General features: G+C 36.5%; 1 protein-coding gene and 1 pseudogene across 1 annotated transcript; one reads left to right on the top strand and one right to left on the bottom strand.

Moving 5' to 3' along the window:
- Positions 1-614: 614 nt before the first annotated feature.
- Positions 615-1,834, top strand: LOC131145900 (agamous-like MADS-box protein AGL61). Its single transcript, XM_058095080.1, has 2 exons — positions 615-809; positions 1,406-1,834. Exons 1-2 carry the CDS (start codon positions 615-617, stop codon positions 1,832-1,834), a joined length of 624 nt encoding a protein of 207 aa, XP_057951063.1.
- A 2,103-nt stretch (positions 1,835-3,937) lies between these two features.
- LOC131145457 (cysteine-rich receptor-like protein kinase 44) lies at positions 3,938-19,323 on the bottom strand (annotated as a pseudogene).
- Positions 19,324-19,563: the final 240 nt, after the last annotated feature.

The following is a 19,563-nucleotide window of genomic DNA, read 5'->3' as shown; positions in this document are numbered from 1 at the left end:
AGTTCTACTCGGCGATGCTCTAGTCGCTGGACGCGACCGGCGGCGGCGGAGGAGATTGGGCGCGGAGGATGGAGACGACATGGAAGTGCACATGAATAAAATTAAAATTAACTTCAGAAAAAACTCTTGAAAACAAAAGTTTTGCACAGATTGTTTTGATCCAGTTTTGGTGCCGGACTCACAAGAAGGCATCGATCTGTACAGTTGTTGCTGTCTTCCTGAATCATATGTATATTTATTCATGTTATACTTTCTCTATGTTTATGTTCTTCTTCTTTTTTCAAAAATGCAAATGTCGAATTACCGATTGTTATCCGTTGAAATCTAGAAAATATATTTTAAAAAAATTAAAGAATTCATCTTTCATATTTAATTATTAAAAAATGGAAAGAAAACAAAATATATAGGAAATTAACAAATAAAATTTTAATTTTATACACAATTAGTATTTGATTTTTAATTTTTAATTATGTTGAAATAAATTTTATTTTTAATAATATTTAATACGGAAAAAATGTGCTTCCTTCTTATGTCTATATATTAAGACTCAAGCTCTAATTTAGCTATATATATGAGATTTTACCATTGTCCTAATATGTTTAAATAAATATTAGATGGAAGTGGTTGATGTCACAGGCAAGACGGACGACGACGAACTGTTGTTTAAGAGTGATCATCAACCCAAAGAAGACTGGAATTTATTTATGCTTAACAATCTGAGATCTAATTTGGAGTATTCCATGGTTTCCACTTCTTCCTCTGTTGTCAATCAGACAATCCACCGGAATGTTTCCAATAATTCTCTACCGGTAATATATGTATTCTTTTTCTACTATCATTTATTCTCCAAAAAATTAATTCCTTTATGTTTCTCCTTAATTAATTATTTTGTGAAAATTATCGTTGTTCTTTCATTTGGTGAATTTGATCAATTCTACTTATTTGATTGATTATCGGTTTTAGCAATTTTGATTTTTTTTAATGAATTACATATAATTCTAATGTATTAGGTTTTTAATGAATTACATCTTACTTAATTGAATTTTTCAAAAAAAAAAACTAAAAAGAATTAAAAGGCTGAAATTTGTGTCCCAAAGTCACCCCTAACAGAACATGGAAATTACGAAACCTACCTTGCAAATCCTAAACGCCCAAATTGGTTCAACTCCAAGAAAAAGCTGGTAGCAATTTTCCGGCACATGCTATTTTATTGATTTTTTTTTTTCATTTCCTTTGGCTGATTTCTTGGGGTTTTCCAACGTACGTAAAATTAGCTTTTATATATAATTTCCTTGTTTCACCACTTTTTTCTACCATCATGCTTTTAATTATTTATTGAACAATGGATTATTTATTTTAAAAAATGATATCTCTTTGATGCATGCATGTTGTGATTTTAATAAAGGTACAGACGATGGACAATTTGAAAAAGAAGAAAACGGCAGGTCGAAGAAAGGTGGCAATGAAAAAGATTGAAGATAAAAGAAAGCGCCAAGTTACATTTTCAAAGCGCCGACAAGGCCTCTTTAAGGCTGCGAGTGAGGTGTGCGTACTCTACGGCGTGGAGATCGCCATTGTTGCCAAGTCTCCTGGCAACAACTTCTTCTGCTTCGACCATCCCAACTCGGACTCCGTCATCGACAGCTACCTTGCAAGCCAAGGCTCTCCAGTAGTCGAGGGTTCTCCTCGGCCAGCATGTGGCGGCAGCGGAGGGTCCTGGTGGGAGCAGCCCATTGATGCAATGACATTGCAAGAGTTGGAGGAATTTCAAGCCGAGTTGGAGCAATTTCAAGTTGAGTTGGAGAATTTGAAACAAGAAGCTTTGGGCATATAAATTCACTTCTGGTAGATGTTGATGTATAAATATATATATTTTTTCTTTCTTCCGGTTGGGTTGACTGATGAGATAAGACTTTTTGCATTAAATCCATATAAATTCACTTTAGGGTTGACTGATGAGATAATATGTAACTAATGAGTGCATCCATACGGCTACATGTAACATTCATTCCTTATCACCTAAGATTTTTCTTTTCATTTGAAAAAATAAAAAATCTTTCCATTTTTAAAATATATATATATATATATATATATATATAGTCATTTGGTTGCAAAAAATATTTTTATTTTTAAAAATTATAAAATTTAATTTATTATATTCTTTTTAAGATTCTTATTGAAAGAGTAAATAGGAAAGAGTTTGTTTAAATGTACAAAATAATTTTTCCATTTTTATTTCTATATTTTAAAATAATTATTAAAAAAAGACAACATGTTTTTCAATTTTTCAAAAAAGGATATAAGGTACCATTTGATAAAATGAATTTCGATATTTGATTTGAAATTCATATATCAGTGGATAATTAATTTCAAGTCCATGCATTTGATGTGTTAAAATACACAATAATTATGTAAAAATTCAAATCCAAATTATAGCATACTCACCCCTAGTACCTATGAAGGTACAACATGGTTTACAATGAATAAGAGGTAACAAATAATTTTAAGGAGGGGGTGGGGGGGGAGGCAATATTTTCATTAAAGGGGTTCCTTCAACCAAAGTAAGCAGGAAGAGGATATACAAATAATAATTTGTGAACTATAATGGCTATGCTCGAAAATGTTGTCAAAGGTTTGGCGGGCAAGTTGTATTTGGTTAAAGAGCAAACTAGCTTCTTCCTTTTTACTACAGCTTTCTAATACCTCTTCAATACTTGACAGAACTTTCACCCTTGATTTGAATCTAATATGCTGCAAGAATTCTGAACATGTTGGTCATCCTGACTCAAATCTCGGAAAACCGTATGCTGGATTTGTATTCCACTAGCCGAATGTTTAATGTCCTCCTCCCCAATACTCATTTCCTGATATGCAGGAGCAAAATTTTCGACCTGCACTCTTTGGATCCTGAGTATGCCCAGGTTTTTTGGATGTATTTTTGATTTGGTGTAATACCTTGTTTGTTTGGCCTAGATATGCCCAGAGTATTTGTACATACGTACTTTGATCAATATACACTTTTACCATTTGATCAAAAAAAAATAAGGAGGTACTCGTGTTAGCATTACTGCACACATGGGCTTGATCCTTCTGCTGGAAACCCATTTCCTTCCTTTGAATCCAAAGATTCAACCTTTCTTAGACATTGGGCTTGTTCAAATAATTGCCCCAGTTTAGTCAAAAAGAAATGCATCCTTCTTCAATAACTTGGGCCAGGTCCAAAACGAGTAACATACAGCCTGGCTCAATTCTTTTCGCAGCCTCCTCCCTGAAAGCAAACCTAGATGCCTCTGAGATGATCGCCACTCCATCCAGAATCCTAGATTCCTTCACATTCTGATTGATTGATTCTGTTCAATTTGTCACTTGCATCACACCTCCACATCAACGGCACAATTCTTCTTTCCCGGCTAATTTCCAGAATTAACTTGGCTACTGTGACCCCCTCCATCCCTCTGTTTTCCTTCCAGCACCACCTGACTCCGTGATAACTATCAGCACCAACACCTCCAGAATCCGCACAAAAAAAAAGATCATTTATGAAGCCTTGCCACGCATTGCCTTTAGCGCCTTCTGGAATAAACACTGAAAATATCTTTCCTTTCTGCCCCAGCCCTAACTCCAAAAAATTCTTTCCCATCTAATCAACATCCAATACTTCGTGAATCCCATTCCAAAATTTTGAAATCTCCTTTGCATCTGACCGAAAGAAGACAAACCATCAGCAAACCAGACCACCGCTTCTGCAGAACACCTAGCCCACCTGTTACGGGAGGCATTATTCCCGACCACAAGCAAAGACGAGATTCATTATATCAAATGGTATATGAAATTAAAAACTAATTATTTGGACTCCAAATTCAAATGCATTGCCTCAATTTCACGTTCGCACACAGACAAATGTGATCCTGACATTAACAAAAGAAATATGCACACTAACGAAAAGACAATTTATTACATGCTTTTCTTATGCCTTTCACAATTAAAATCCAGTACAAACTTGTTCCTGAAGTTAGGTAAATTAGTTAAACACTAGTGTTATGCTATTAATAACAAACATTAATTATAAATAGGTGCGGAAACAGCTTAATTTGCACAAGATAAATGGGGCGGCTAATGTACACGGCATAACTATAAATGGTCATCTACCTTCATCAATGGAAGAAAGAGAAATTGAATTCCTAGAATAACCCTCAACAAAACTGCTACCGGAAGAAATCTTGGTAGCACCGGTGCATGTATAGTGAGAGCGGAAGTACTTGTTGAAGTCCACCGCCCTTGGCGACCCTGAATGCCTGGTCTTCCAGGTTTAGGCAAAGTAAACGAGTCACTTGACAGCATGAGATTAACAGAATTCATGTCAGGCCTGTCTTGAATGCTTGCTTGACAACATAGCAACCCTAGTTGTATGCACATTGCTGCCTCATCAGGGTTGGGGTTGCACCTGGAAAGGCTAAGATCAACCAACTCCAATGCCTTGCCTCTTTGAAAGAGTGCCCAGGTCTGTGCGGCAGGAAGGAAAATAAACGAGGATTAAATGAAAACAATCAATGCATCTTCATTTTGGAAACAAAAATGTAATCATATATTCGATGAAGATATGTATTGCCAACTTGAATTTAAATTAATTGCAAGAAGCATGACTATGCACGGATGCATTTAACATATTATATCGTAAGAGGGAAATCTAAACTGGATGTTCTTTCTGTCCTAGTTTGTCAAAGGGACTCAAAAACCTGACAGAATCTCTGATCAGTGCACTTCCCAGTTTCCTCCATGGAATCATAAAGTGCACGGTGAGCTCATTTAAATGTAAGGTCAATATTTAAATCGATATTCCAAGAATAAATTGACTCATGGAAAAATCATTTGTTTGCCAAAACTCTAAACTCTTGGAAAGGAAAATATGGAATTTGATTTTTTGTGTTTGGTTATCAAGCAAAGTGAGAAAAAAAAAAAAAAAACCATGAACTTTCAACCCCCAAAAAAATCAGCTAGCAAAAATATGTCGGTTTAAACAAATGCTTCATAAATGAATTAAATGTTTTCCCATAACATACACCTTGTCAAGAATCCTTGTGTAAACAAGAATACGCCTACCTCAGGAATCCTTTTTACTTCTACGAAAGCAAATGATGAATTCTACAGCACCAGCACCTAAAAATCATAAAAGAGAAGCAGTCAAACTTTCACCAACACTATATTTAACCACTAGCATTAATAAACTCAAAGTAGGATATCTGTTAAAAGAATTTTGAATTCCTAAACAATAAAATATAAAAACTAAACTTCCACCAACAGTATATTTAGAATAATATTCAAAGCAACACTGGATTAAGGCAGACCCACATAATGGCGGCAAGTTGTTTAAGCACATGGTACAAAACAGGCTGTCGGACATTCAGTTTTGACTGTGTACATGCCTACAATTCTCAAGGATATAAAAACATGGATTTGTAATTTGAAGAAAATTATTGCATGCTAAAGTAGACCTACAAGCCTTCACTTGTTAAAGGAAAAAAACACAGATTATGTTTTAATGTTCAACTTTAGATTAAAAAGGAAGCTGCATAAACAAAACAAAAAAAAATGACCTCCCAAATAATTGCATCATAAACTATTCTCTAACACTTACGTAACTCAAGAGGTCTACCTTTTCTGCACCAAGCCGCCCATCATGATTCTTTCTCCCACACAATCTCCAACACCAAATCAACAAAGCTAAAAACGTCAGACTTCACTGACAAGTATCCATGTAAAGCGGTATTCAGGAGCCATGTAACCACTGCAATCCAACAAAAGTTTTGGGTTGCACGTTTCAATTTCCACGAGGATCCTCCTGGAAATGTCAACTATAATACTAGCCAAGGGAAACTTAAATAAAGAAGACAATAAAATGACTAAGTGTTAGGTTTTAGCAGTAAGCAACACAGAGATCTGAAGCAAGAAAATTACTCACCGAGTACCAAAAATCCTAAATGTCAGTGTATGGGTGCCTTACCGAGAAAAAAGCCTTGCCAAGCCAAAATCTGAAATCTTCGGATTCAACTCCTCATCCAATAGTATATTACTAGCTTTGATGTCTCTATGAATAATCCTTTCAGGAGCCTCTTCATGCAGGCATAGAAGACCTCTTGCCACACCTGTAACTATTTGATACCTTCTCTGCCAACCAAGGATGCCGACTTTGTTTTGTCTATATAATTTATATAAATAAATAAAAATAAATTTTAAAAACTCACGTACTAAATTCGTCAATATGAAATAAGAAAGGTGCTTTTACCAAAGAGGAAATGGTCAAGGCTCTTGTTTGGTAGAAAGTCATAGACAAGCATCTTCTCAGGTCCTGCACAACACCCCAACAACATAACCAGGTTCTTGTGCTGAATTTTCAGTAACAGTTTTACATCATTAATGAATTCTCTCATTCCCTGTCTTGACATCAGAGACAACTTCTTCACAGCTATTTCTTGACCATTTGGCATTAACCCCCGGTTAAAAATATAAATATACACAAACACGCATACAAATGAAAATCATTGCATAGATCTCGTACAATGTTAACCAACCCAAAATAAAGATCTAAGCCATAGGTAGGACTCATTGAAAGCTTACAAACACATCAAAGGACCAAAAATAGTCTAATACAAAAATAGTCTAAAAACATTATATAATGAAAATAGAGCAAACGACCAGATTGATTCAAATCATCAATTTGGGAGCAAATTTACATCTCTGCACATGAGTTTGTAGTATTCTTGAATACACATACAAGTACACATACACATACACATATGCATACACATACACGTACATGCATGCATTACATGCATATAGAGATACCTACACAAACACACACACGCATTTATACCCCCAAACAAACGAAGCCAAAGAACTTTTTTGAATTGTCAATTAAGTGATCAGACTTTGGTGGGCAAATCAGTGCCACCATTGACTACACTAAAAAAAAATTTAGTATTATTTGGCTTCCAACAAAACTACTATTGCCTTCTCTCAAATTCTGGAGAAGATGAGAACTGGATCATAAACCATAGGTAGCTAATGGCCCCGTGACAAGAATATATATAAACATTATACATCACATGAATGCACATGTGTATCAAAGCACTATGTTTCTGTGTAATCGACATCATATAAATATGCTATAGTTGCTTATTAGTTTAGAGAGCTACAGGAAGAGTACTCGCGCCATTTTGTCAACGACAACCAAAAAAATTGGGTTCAAATCTAATTCGGAATACTCCATGGTTTCCGCAGCTTCTTCTGTCGTCCATCAAACAATCCACCAGAATGTTTCCAATAATTCTTTGCCGATAATATATATATTTTCATCCATCTTCAATTCCAGTAATTCAAAATAGGCTTTCTAGTAGTAGTTGCAAATCCAATTGTCGGAAATTTAAGCATTGCATCATATAAATTCAATGTGGATCATATATATAAATGAAATCAGAATTGAATTTTTGTATTTCTTGAATAATTTTGTACAAGCCAATACAATCTACTTATAATACAATCCCTACTCTAAATATGGAAACAATCTCCTAAAGAAATTTTACTCAATAATATACAATAAATACCCCCTAAATCTCTCCAATATATACGAGAATTCTACAATATATATATATATATGAATTGAAGAAGGAGAGGGCAAGTTCAAATAAAATTCAATTGATCGAAACAAATTTAAAAGATGTATTAATTAATTACGAAACAAATAACTAATTAATCTAGAAAAAAAAAACAATTAATTAATTACCATCAAATTATTGTCCTGATCGAAAGTAGTGCTAGCTCTACATATATTAATTACTACATCTATATATTAAGGCTCAAACTCTAATTTAGTTTTATATATGTATATGTATATATGAGATTTTATCATTGCCATAATATGTTTAAATAAATATTTGAGAATGACGTCAAATTCTAAGTGATAGAAGCGGTAGACGGCGACGAGCTGTTGTTTAGGAATGATAATACAAGAATTTAGTTATGCTTCACAGCCTTAGATCTAATTCGGAGTACTCCATGGTTTCCGCTACTTCCTCTGTCGTCAATCAGACAATCCACCAGAATGCTCCCAATAATTCTCTGTTGATATATATATATATTCTTTCTCAATCATCTTCAATTCCCAAAAATATTAATTCCTCTACGCTTCTCTTTAATTAATTATTTTGTGAAAATTGTTGTTCTTTCATTTAGTGAATTTGATAGATTCTATTTATTGATTATAAATATTTGCTCTGGATAAGCATCTTAAATAATCAACTACTATCAAATTAACTACCTAGAAAAAAAAATTTCTCACGACTACAGTAATTATGAAGTTTAGCTACCATGACTGCAAGAGCCCCCAAAGCGTCTTCTTAATCATCTTTATATAATTCGCTTATCTTTTTCAGAACTTCTACTGATACAGTTATTCATCGTTATTTGATTATGTGTAATTTTAGTTTTAACAATTCACTTTTTTGAAAAAACTTAATTACTGTGGTTCTAATTAATTAATGTTTGCAGAGCAGACTTAGAAATTTTGTAAACCCTTTATGTATATAGGGTTTTGAAGTTTAAATTATTCGAGGATTTTAATTTAAAAAGTTTGATTTTGCTTTATATATATCAATCGATCAGTTTATTATGCTGTGCAATTTTGAGTAGGATTTCTTCAACAAATTCTACTAATGATCGATGCAGTCATCATTAGTAATACTCACTCAACACTATCCTAAAATAATTTAAAATTTTTACATTACTTACTATAACTAACCTGCATGACTCTTAAAATTTGAAAGTCATTAGTAGAACTTGTTGAACTACTAATGATCATATATTCTCTCGTAAAATGAAAATTAAAATACTAAAAATTTAGGATAAAATTTTTTTTTTTTTTTTTTTTATTTGTTAACTCTTAAGAGAGTTAAAATACTCTTATCTCATCAATCTGCTCTACTAGAAGAAAGAAAAAAATATATATACATCTCCATCTACCATCACAACTAGCTAACCTCATATATGGCCGCAGCCTGTTGTTCTAAATTCTCCAATGCGGCTCAAAATTGCTCCAACTCCTCCAACATCATTGCATCAATAGGCTGCTCCCACCAGGACCCACCGCTGCCACCACATGCCGACAGAGGACAACCCTCGAGGATCGAAGAGCCTTGGCCGGCGAGGTAGCTATCAATGACAGTGTCCGAGCTGGGATGGCCGAAGCAGAAGTTGTTGTCAGGTGACTTGACAACAATAGCGATCTCCAAGCCGCATAGTACGCACACCTCACTTGTAGCCTTAAAGAGGCCTAGTCGGCGCTTTGTAAACGTGACTTGACGCTTGCTTTTATCTTCAATCTTCTTCATCGCCACCTTTCTTCAACCTACCATTTTCTTCTTTTTCGAATCTCCCGTCGTCTGTATCCTTATGAAAATCACAACATGCATGCATCATATTAATTGTTACACTTCATATATTTATATAGAGAAAGAGAGAGAGATCATTTTTTAAAATAAATAATCCATTGTTCAATAAGTAATTAAAAGCATGAAGGTAGAGAAAAGTGGTGAAAAAATGAAATTAAAAATAAACCCTAATTTTACGTATATTCAAAAAACCTCAAGAAACCAACAAAGAAAAATATATTATCGGCAGATAATAATCGGAAACATGTGGGTCTACCCTCTGGGCATGGACGAAAGACAAAGCATTGGAAACCGTGGAGTACTCCTAATTAGGGACGTGATCTTTGGGTTGATGATCAGTTCTAAACCCCACCTTGTCACCTTTCATCCCACCGGCAACGGAAATTGGTTCGATGAATGAATGAATATTCATTCGATCCCAGAAGGGAATCGTCAAATTAAAACAGCTTCACCAGCAGACACGACCCGAAATCAAAGAGAGAGAGAAGCTTCACCGGCAAAAGCTAAGGTCGCCAGAGAGACAGAGCGAGAAAGAGATGTGATTAAGCAACGGTGATTTTGAATATAAAGGGATACAATGTCGGTTGAAACGAGATTTTTTTCCGACCGACCTGATCGCAACGGTCAAAAAATAAAAATTGCCTGCCCGCCTAAATGCGGTGAAGGGAAATTGGCAATTTTGAATTTATATGATGCAATGCTTAATTTTCAAACAATTGGATTTGCAACTACTACCAAAAAGCATATTTTAAATTACTAGAATTGAAGATAGATTGCCAACAAAGAAAAATATATTACCGACAAATAGTAATTGAAAACATTCGAGTCTACCATCTGGTAATGGACAAAAGAGGAAGCATTGGAAACCATGGAGTACTCCAAATTAGGCACGTGCTCTTCTTCGGGTTGATGATCAGTTCTAAACCCCCAACTTGTCGCCTTCCATCCCGCCGACGACAGAAATTAGTTCGACGAATGAATGAATATTCATTCAATCCCAGAAGGGAATCCTCAAATTAAAATAGCTTCACCCGCAGACACAACTCGAGATCAGAGAGAGAGAGAGAGCAAGGGATCGAGAGAGAAAAGCTTCACTAGCAAAAGCTAAGGCCACTGGAGACACAGAGCGAGAGAGAGTTGTGATTAGGCAACGGTGGTTTGAATATAAAGTGATACAATGTCGATCGAAACGGGAATTTTTTCTAACCGACATATTCGCAATGATCGAAAAATAAAAATTGTTTGCCCACCTAAACGCAGTGAAGCTTTTGCCTTAGCTGATCTCGGGCCCTGTCTGTGGGTGAAGCAATTTTAATTTGAGGAATCCCTTCTGGAATTGAATGAACATTCATTCGTCGAACCAATTTTCGTCACCAGCAGGATGGGAGGCAACAAGCTAGTGATTAGAACTGATCAACAACCCAAAAAAGATAACGTGCCTAATTCGAAGTACTCCATGGTTTCCAATGCTTCCTCTTTTGTTCATGACCAGAGGATAGACCCAAACATTTTCGATCATTATCTTTCGGTAATATATTTTTATCTGCTGGTTTCTTGGGGTTTTCCGAATGTATGTAAAATTAGGATTTATATTTAATTTCCTTTTTTCACCACTTTTCTCTACCATCATGTTTTTAATTATTTATTGAACGGTGGATTATTTATTTTTTTTAAATGATCTATATATATGAAGGGTAACAATTAATATGATGTATGCATGTTGTGATTTTTATAAAGGTACAGACAACATATGATTCGAAAAAGAAGAAAACAGCACGTCGAAGGAAGGTGGCGATGAAGAAGATTGAAGATAAAAGCAAACGCCAAGTCATGTTTACAAAGCACCGACAAGGCCTCTTTAAGGCTGTGAGTGAGGTTTGTGTACTCTGCGGCGTGGAGATTATCATTGTTGTCAAGTCACCTGACAACAACTTCTTCAACTTCAGTCATCCCCGTTTGAACACCATCATCGACAGCTACCTCACCAACCAAGGCTCTTCAGTCGTTGAGGGTTGTCCTCCACCAGCATGTGGTGGCAACAGAGGTTCCTAGTGGGAGCAATCTATTGATGCAATGACATTAGAGGAGTTGGAGCAATTTCAAGCCGAGTTGGAGAATTTGGAACATCAGGCTTCGGCCATATATGGGGCTAGCTAGTTGTGATGGTAGATGGAGATGTATAATTTTTTTTTTTTCCTTTCTTATGGTAAGGAAGACTGATGAGATAAGTGTATTTTAACTCTCTTAAGAGTTAACAAATAAATAATAATAATAAATTATCCTAAATTTTTAGTATTTTACTTTTCATTTTATGAAAGAATATATGATCATTTGTAAGTCAATAAGTTTTACTAATAACTTTCAAATTTTGAAAGTCATGCAGGTTAGTTATAGTCAGTAATACAAAAAGTTTAAATTATTTTAGGATAGTGTTGAATGAGTACTACTAATGATGACTACATCGATCATTAGTAGAACTTGTTGAAGAAATCCTACCCAAAAATTGCACTGGATAATAGATTGATCAATTGGTTTATATAAAGCAAAATCAAACTTTTTAAATTAAAACCCCAAAAAAAAATTAAACTTCAAAAACCCTATATACATATAGGATTTACAAAATTTACAAGTCTGCTTTCCAAATTTTAATTAATTAGAATCATAGTAATTAATTTTAAAAAAACATGAATTACTAAAACTGAAATTACACATCATCAAATAACAATAAATGGATGTATTAGTAGAAGTATTTGTAAAAGAAAAAGATGAGCGAATTATATAAAGACGACTAAGAAGACTCTTTCGAGAGCTCTTGCATGCATGGTAGTTAAACCTCATAATTACCGTAGTTGTGAGAAAAAAAAAAATTTAGCTAGTAAATTTACTGGTAATTAATTAATGGCATTTTTTTCTAAATTAATTATTTAGCTTGCAATACATTTTGTTTTTGAAAATGGTGTATGTGGTTGATTATTTAAGATGCTATCCAGAGCAAATATTTATAATCAATAAATAGAATCAATCAAATTCACCAAATGAAAGAACAATTTTCACAAAATAATTAATTAAATAGAAGTGCAGAGGAATTAATTTTTTGAGAATTGAAGATAGCTGAAAAAGAATATATATACATATATTACCGATAGAGAATTATTGGAAACATTTTGATGGATCGTCTGATGGACGACAGAGGAAGCAGCGGAAATCAAGGAGTACTCCAAATTAGATCTTAGGCTATCAAGCATAACTAAAATCCTGTCTTCTTCAGGTTGATGATCATCACTCCTAAACAATAGCTCGTTTCCGTCCATCCCGCCGACGACGTCTACCGCTTCCATCTGTTAGAATTTGACGTCATTCTCAAATATTTATTTAAACATATTAGGGCAACGGTAAAATCTCAAATATATATATATATATACATATATAGAACTAAAGTAGAGCTTGAGTCTTAATATATAGACGTAGTAATTAATATATGTAGAGCTAGCACTACTTTCGATCAGGACATTAATTTGATGGTAATTAATTAATTGCATTTTTTCTTCTAAATTAATTAGTTATTATTTAGCTTATAATTAATTCATGCATCTTTTAAATTTATTTTGATCGATCGAGTTTCATTTGAACCTACCCTCCCCTTATATATATATATATATATATATATATGTATATATATATATATATATATATATATTAATATTATCGGCAAAGAATTATTGGAAACATTCTAATGGATGACAGAGGAAGCAGCAAAAACTATGGAGTATTCCAAATTAAATCTCAGGTTGTCACAAATGACAATTATATCGTTAACTCACTCAACATCATCCCAAAAGTTGAAGTCGCGGCATACATTCCCAACTAAATACAAATATAATTTACTCTAGAACTTGCCAAAGATTTGGAAAACAAATAGGCTAAAGCCTCTGATCTCACCGACACTAAGCAAATCAGGTCTGATAATAATAATAATAATAATAATAATTCTCTCAAATAAAATGAGAATGATTCATCCTTGGTTCACTCAAGATTAGGGAATACCCAATTAGATGAAATACAGACAGCTGCCTGATTATCATAAACCAAATTTATAGGTTGTGACCACTTAAAACCAAGTTCTTGTAGAATGTTCTTCAACCAAGACAACTCACACATAGGGGATCATTCAGCTCACAGAATCCTTCACAGTGATGTGATATCCTACACATGCTTCAACACTAATTAACTAAATGACCCATCTCCTCAGATTTCTCAACAAATTGAACTAATGGATGGAGGGGAAATTTTCACAAGCAAACAAAAAAAATGTGAGCTGCGACGAGTGAAGATAAAGCAAATAAAACAAAAGGTGCAGACAATGCAACGAAGCGACATTGACTAGTGTTAAAGTAAATGCCGAACATGGGCATCAAGTGCCGAATAGAGACCTCAATGAATTCAATATTTGATTAGTTTTCTTATTGCATTCTGTTGTGTTGTTACAATCCATTTTATAAGCTTATTCTAGAGCTAACAACTCCCCATATAATCTGGATCAATGGAAACCTATTCTACCAGAAAAAATATTTTATTCCCGGAGGAATCCTTACTAATTCTCTGCAGTGCCATGTTGTACTCTATTGTGCCTTGATTGTTGTTTGCAATAGCGATGGTGGAAGAGTCTGCTGCAAGTTTGTTGATTGCTGCCCTCAGCTGTGCTAATCGTGATTTGCTGTTCTCTGCAAGCATGGTAGTATCCTTAATACCCCCCCTTGATGCAAGGGGCACTTATGAAACAGTGAGATTTGATCGAAGGAGTAAGAACTAAGCTGCTGACAATGGTTTAGTGAGAATATCCACCACTTGATCATTACTAGACACAAAAGAAACATTGAGAGTCTTGGCTGCAACATGATCTTGTACAAAATAATAATCAAGTTCTACATGTTTTGTTCTAGCATGTAAAGCCTAATTTATAGATAATTATGTAGCCCCTAAATTGTCACACCACAAGGTTGGTGGATCTTTTAAAAAAATTCCAAGTTCCATCAAAAGAGATTGAATCCATAGGATTTCACAAGTTGTATTGGCAACCGCCTTATACTCAACCTCAGTGGATGATCTAGCAATTGTGAGTTGTTTTTTTGGACCCCAAAAAATAAGTTGTGATCCAAGGAAGATACAGAACCTGCCAATGGATTTTCTATCATTAGGGCAGTCAGCCCAATCAGCATTGGAGAAAGCAGAGAGGACGGGTTTGGAAGTGCTGGAAAAGAAAATACCAAGGTGGGGAGTTTGTCAAAGATACCGAAGAATTCTTTTGACAGCTTGCCAATGTGGAATTCTCGGGTTATGCATGTATTGGCACACTTTATTGACAGCAAATGATATGTCTGGATGAGTAAAAGACAAGTATTGCAAGCTGCCAACAATACTACGATATAAATGAGGATCCTCAAAGGGATTTCCCTCAAGGGCCGAGAGTTTAGAGGAAGTGGACTTAGGTGATGAAACTGGTTTTGCATGATGCATATTTGTGCGATGAAGAAGATCTAAAATGTATTTAAATTGATTTAAGTACAACCCCTTATCATTGTGGTAGATTTCAATGCCTAGAAAAAAATGCAAAGGCCCCAAGTCTTTGACAAGAAAAGATGTGCCTAAGGCAGAAATGAAATCAGAGATTAATTTAGAATTAGACCCAGTGACTATAATGTCATCCACATATATAAGAACAAACATAATGTGACATGCATTATGATACAAAAACAAGGAAGTGTCAGACTTTGATTCTTGGAAACCAAGTGAGAAGAGCTTGGTATTGATCTTTGAAAACCAGGCCCGAGGAGCCTATTTGAGGCCATAAATGGCCTTTTTTAGCTTACACACATGATGGGGAAATTACAGATGAACAAAGCCAGGCAGTTGTCGCATCTATACTGCCTCTCCCAAGTCACTGTGCAGAAAGGCATTTTGTATGTCTAATTGGCGGAGGGGCCAATTAAAGGTAACAACAAGGGACAATATAATTTTTATGGTAGTATATTTGATCACTAGTGAAAAAGTTTCAGTGTATTTAAGGCCTGCTTGTTGATGAAAGCCTTTGGCTACAAGGTGTGCTTTTCATCGTTCTAAAGTGCCATCAGCTTTCCTCTTTGTTTTGAGTATCCACTTGGGACCCAAAACATTGAGAGAAGCATATGAGGGGACCCAGTCCCATGTGTGAATGAGTAGTAAAACTTGAAATTCCAATTTCATGGCCTCTCGCCATTCAAGAAATTTAAAGGCCTCGGCATAGGAAGTAGGTTCTTTTGGAATAGTGTGAGAAATGGTGGTGAGTGAAAGGGAAAATGTTGGTTTTGGGTGGTCCAAGGAATTGTACCATCCGTGCATTTGAGAGGGCAAGAGGTGTTCACCTTCGCACGAGTGATCATCGTATGAGTGTTTGAAGACAACATAGGAGGAGACAAAGTTGGTGGAATGGTTGGAACAGAGGGAAATAAATCCTCATGTTAGGAATTTTGGGGTGGTGATGAGCTTAATGAGGGAGAAAGGTCTTGTATGGTGTCAAGTGAGGAGTCCAAAGATGATGCGGACCTAGTGGGCAATGAGGAGATGTGAGGTGGCGAGAGAGGCATGGGTTGGGAGGCAGGTTAGTGTGGGTCTGACGGAGATGCAGTGGGGGAGGTCTGTAGGGGAACAAGACGAACAATATTGGAAAAATTGGGCATGGCCTATGAAATGTTGGACAAAGTCTGGGTAGATTGCTGAAATGGATAATGGTTTTCATTGAAAATTACATCCCGCCTGATGGGAGATGCAAACACCGATATCCTTTATGATTTGGGTTGTAGCCCATAAACACACAGAGTGTGGATCTGAGGTTCAGTTTGTGACATTGTATGGACACAAATTTGGCCAACATGCTAAGCCAAAGGTCCAAGGAAAAATGTAATCAGGTATTTATTTATTTTTTTGTAAAGTAGTTGAAAAGGAGACTTATTTTTTAAAACCGATGTGGGTATTTTATTTATAAGATAAACCAAAGTTTGAAGTGCCTCAGACCAGCATTTTGTTGGCATAGAAGCCTTAGTTAAAAGAGATAGTCCGATTTCAACTGTATGACAGTTACAGCGCTCAACTGTCCCATTTTGAGCATGTGAATATGGACATGTGAGGCAATGAATAATACCAAATGATTGAAGCAGTTACTTGAATGGTCTAAATTCATCACCGCCATACGTTTGCACAATTTTAATTTTTGAGGAAAAGTAATTATTGACATAATGTAAGAAGGCAAGAAAAATGGAAGAAACATTAGATTTACATTGGATCGGAAAACACCAAATATATTTAGAGAAATTGTCAATGATAGACAAGTAAAATTTACAACCAGTCAAGGAAAAAATAGGGGTCGGACCCCACACATCTAGGAAGAGTAATTCAAATGGATGTAAGGACCTAGAGGGTGATGTATGATGAGGAAGAGCATGAGCTTTTCCTTGATAACATGCTGAGCAGTGTGAAACAGTCCTGTGAGAGTTTATTGGAAGCTTAAACTGACTAATGATGGAGGTAGTTTTCAAGGATGGATGTCCAAGGCGGAGGCTCCAATGGTACGAGGAAGTGCGTTCACCAATGTGTGCTTAAGAAGAGGCAGGGACAAAAGCTGAGGTGGTAGTAGCCGTAGGTAAGACATACAAGCCATTTTCAACAGCTCCCTGAAGTAGAACCCCCCGAGTTTGTAAATCCTCCACAAGAAAATAATTGAAATGAAACTCAAAGTAAACAGAATTGTCATAGAAAAATTGACGGACATACAACAATTTTTTTTATATTTAAAGGGACATGGAGAAGTTGAGAAAGGAGAAATTTGCCAAAGGAAGTGTGCAGTTGAGCAGAACATGCGTGATGTATTGGGATTGTAGAACCATCTCCGATGCTGACTTGATCTGAGCCTTGATATGAAGAAGAATCCAAGTTTAGGTAGCTGAATTCTGAGGTGAAATGATGAGTTGCGGCAGTGTCGGGGAACCAAGAATAAGTATTCTGTGGGGTGGAAGGAAGAGTGGTGATGTTTGTAGATAATGAGGGAGGTGGAGCAGATTGATAGTTGTGGTCAAATATGTGGTAACATACCAAGGCAGAGCAGCCGGGTTTTTGACACACTTAACACAAGTGTCTATTATCAGGATGAGTGGAGAAGAAGGAAGGATTGTACCTACCTCCTCCATGTCAACCACGAGAGAACCGAGAGCCACTACCCCGAGATGAGGAACCAATTGAGTTAGGAGATTTGACCAAGGTATTGTGAGCAGCCAGAGACTGAGTTGCGAGCATTGTCTGGGTTTGATGGGCCAACCGAGATTCATGTGTAAGCAAGAAGCTGTATATTTGTTGTGGTGAGAGAGGATCAGCCCGAGTTGTGAGAGAGGTGACCAAGGGATCATAATCTGTCCCAAATCCAGCATGTAAGTAAACTGAAAATTAAAAAGGGGAAAGGGGCTGCCCAGCAGCGCCTAAGGAGGCAGCCAACGTCTTGGCTCTGTGAAAATAATCTGTAATGGACTCGGAGCCCTTTTTTAGAGTGGCCAATTGATATTGAGTCTGCATGACATGAGCAATGGATTGAGAAGAAAAGAGCTGATATTGAGTCTACATGACATGAGCAATGGATTGAGAAGAAAAGATAGTCTGTGGAGTCGTCCAAGCATCTTGAGCAGTGTCACGGTCAAGAACCTGGGTTAGCACCTGGTTCGACAGAGATGAATTAATGGCATGAGATGAATTAATGGCATAGAGGATGAGTTGGTCATGTAAGACCCACTGAGTATAATCGGGATTGGGGGCATCGTTGATCATGGGAGGAGGCATTGGAGATGAGCCATCCACATGACCAAAGAGTTGATGGCCCTTAAGAAAGGGTACCGTCTATGCCTTCCAGAGAAGGAAATTATCGATGGTTAGCTTTATGGTGATGAAGTGACTAGCAGAATTGAGGGTGGGGTTAGAAACCATTAAAGGTGGATGCTGTGTTTGGGTGAAGAGTCACCGGAAGCCATGGAAATATGCAGGACGTGAGTCTCATACAAGCTCTGATACCATGTTAAAAGTAAATGCTGAACATGGGCATCAAGTACCAAATAGAGAGCTTAATGAATTCAGTATTTGATTAGTTTTCTTCTTGCATTTGTGCTGTTACAATCCATTTTATAAACTTATTCTAGCCAGAGAAGATCTTTTATTCTCAGAGGAATCCTTACTAATTCTCTGCAGTGCCATGATTGTTGTTTGCCGTGGTGATGGTGGAAGAGTCTGCTGCAGGTTTGTTGATTGATGTCCTCTGCAAGCATGGTAGTATCCTTAACAACCCCTCAAACCGTGTTATCAACAAACTACATGAATATGCATGAGGAATTAAGGCAGAAAGTATCGTAAAAGAGATTTTTATTTAAATTCCCGAAATCGCCCTAACGCAGCACGGAAAGTACAAAACTTACCCTGTAAACCGGCCCAAACCGTCCATCCCCGAGCAGGTTCAACTCCGAGAAAAAGTTGGTAGCAATTTGCAGAGTCCGAAGGTCGAAGAACAGGATCGAGGATTCCTCTTCGTCGGCCTCCCCTCCGGAGCCGCCATCGGCGCCTCTGCAGCCTTTCACTCGCCTCTCCAAGCACGCGCACAGCCCGGAGAGAAAGCCCATCGAGGCATCGAAATCTCAGGTACCTCGAGGATCCCGATCCAACGTCAAGCAAGCAGTCGCAGTTGTGAAGCGCACCTTGTCTTCGGCAGACGGCGAAGCCACCGTGAAGTTCGTTCCCGAATCCGTGCCCATTTTGGAGAAAGTGGCAGTGGCGTGCGATTTCAAGTAGGATACGGAGTTAGGTCTGTCTGCTTTGTTTGAGGAGAGGCCTCCCTATGGAACGTGAGGCTGCGGTTGCCAATAAAATTGGCGGGATTTTCCCGCTGGGCGTTTGTGGGGCTCACTTCCTTTAAACCTCACCAGCTATAATTATAATAAGGGTCTTTTTTTTCCTTTTCTTATTTTTTCCCTTTTCCCGTTTTAAATTTATCTCCAAATTTCAATCACACTAGTTAAGGAAAATTAGAATTGACTAGTTGTAATTGGTCCATATATTG

The sequence above is a fragment of the Malania oleifera genome, chromosome 13, assembly GCF_029873635.1.
Source record: "Malania oleifera isolate guangnan ecotype guangnan chromosome 13, ASM2987363v1, whole genome shotgun sequence".
Classification (NCBI taxonomy): domain Eukaryota; kingdom Viridiplantae; phylum Streptophyta; class Magnoliopsida; order Santalales; family Ximeniaceae; genus Malania; species Malania oleifera.
This window is presented reverse-complemented; position numbering and strand designations above follow the sequence as displayed.

Bases quoted from the DNA above. Each gene is read 5' to 3' on its own strand.
- LOC131145900 (XM_058095080.1), top strand. From the start codon at position 615: ATGGAAGTGGTTGATGTCACAGGCAAGACGGACGACGACGAACTGTTG. The intron at 810-1,405 runs GTAATATATGTA...ATTTTAATAAAG, and splicing joins TTTCCAATAATTCTCTACCG to GTACAGACGATGGACAATTT.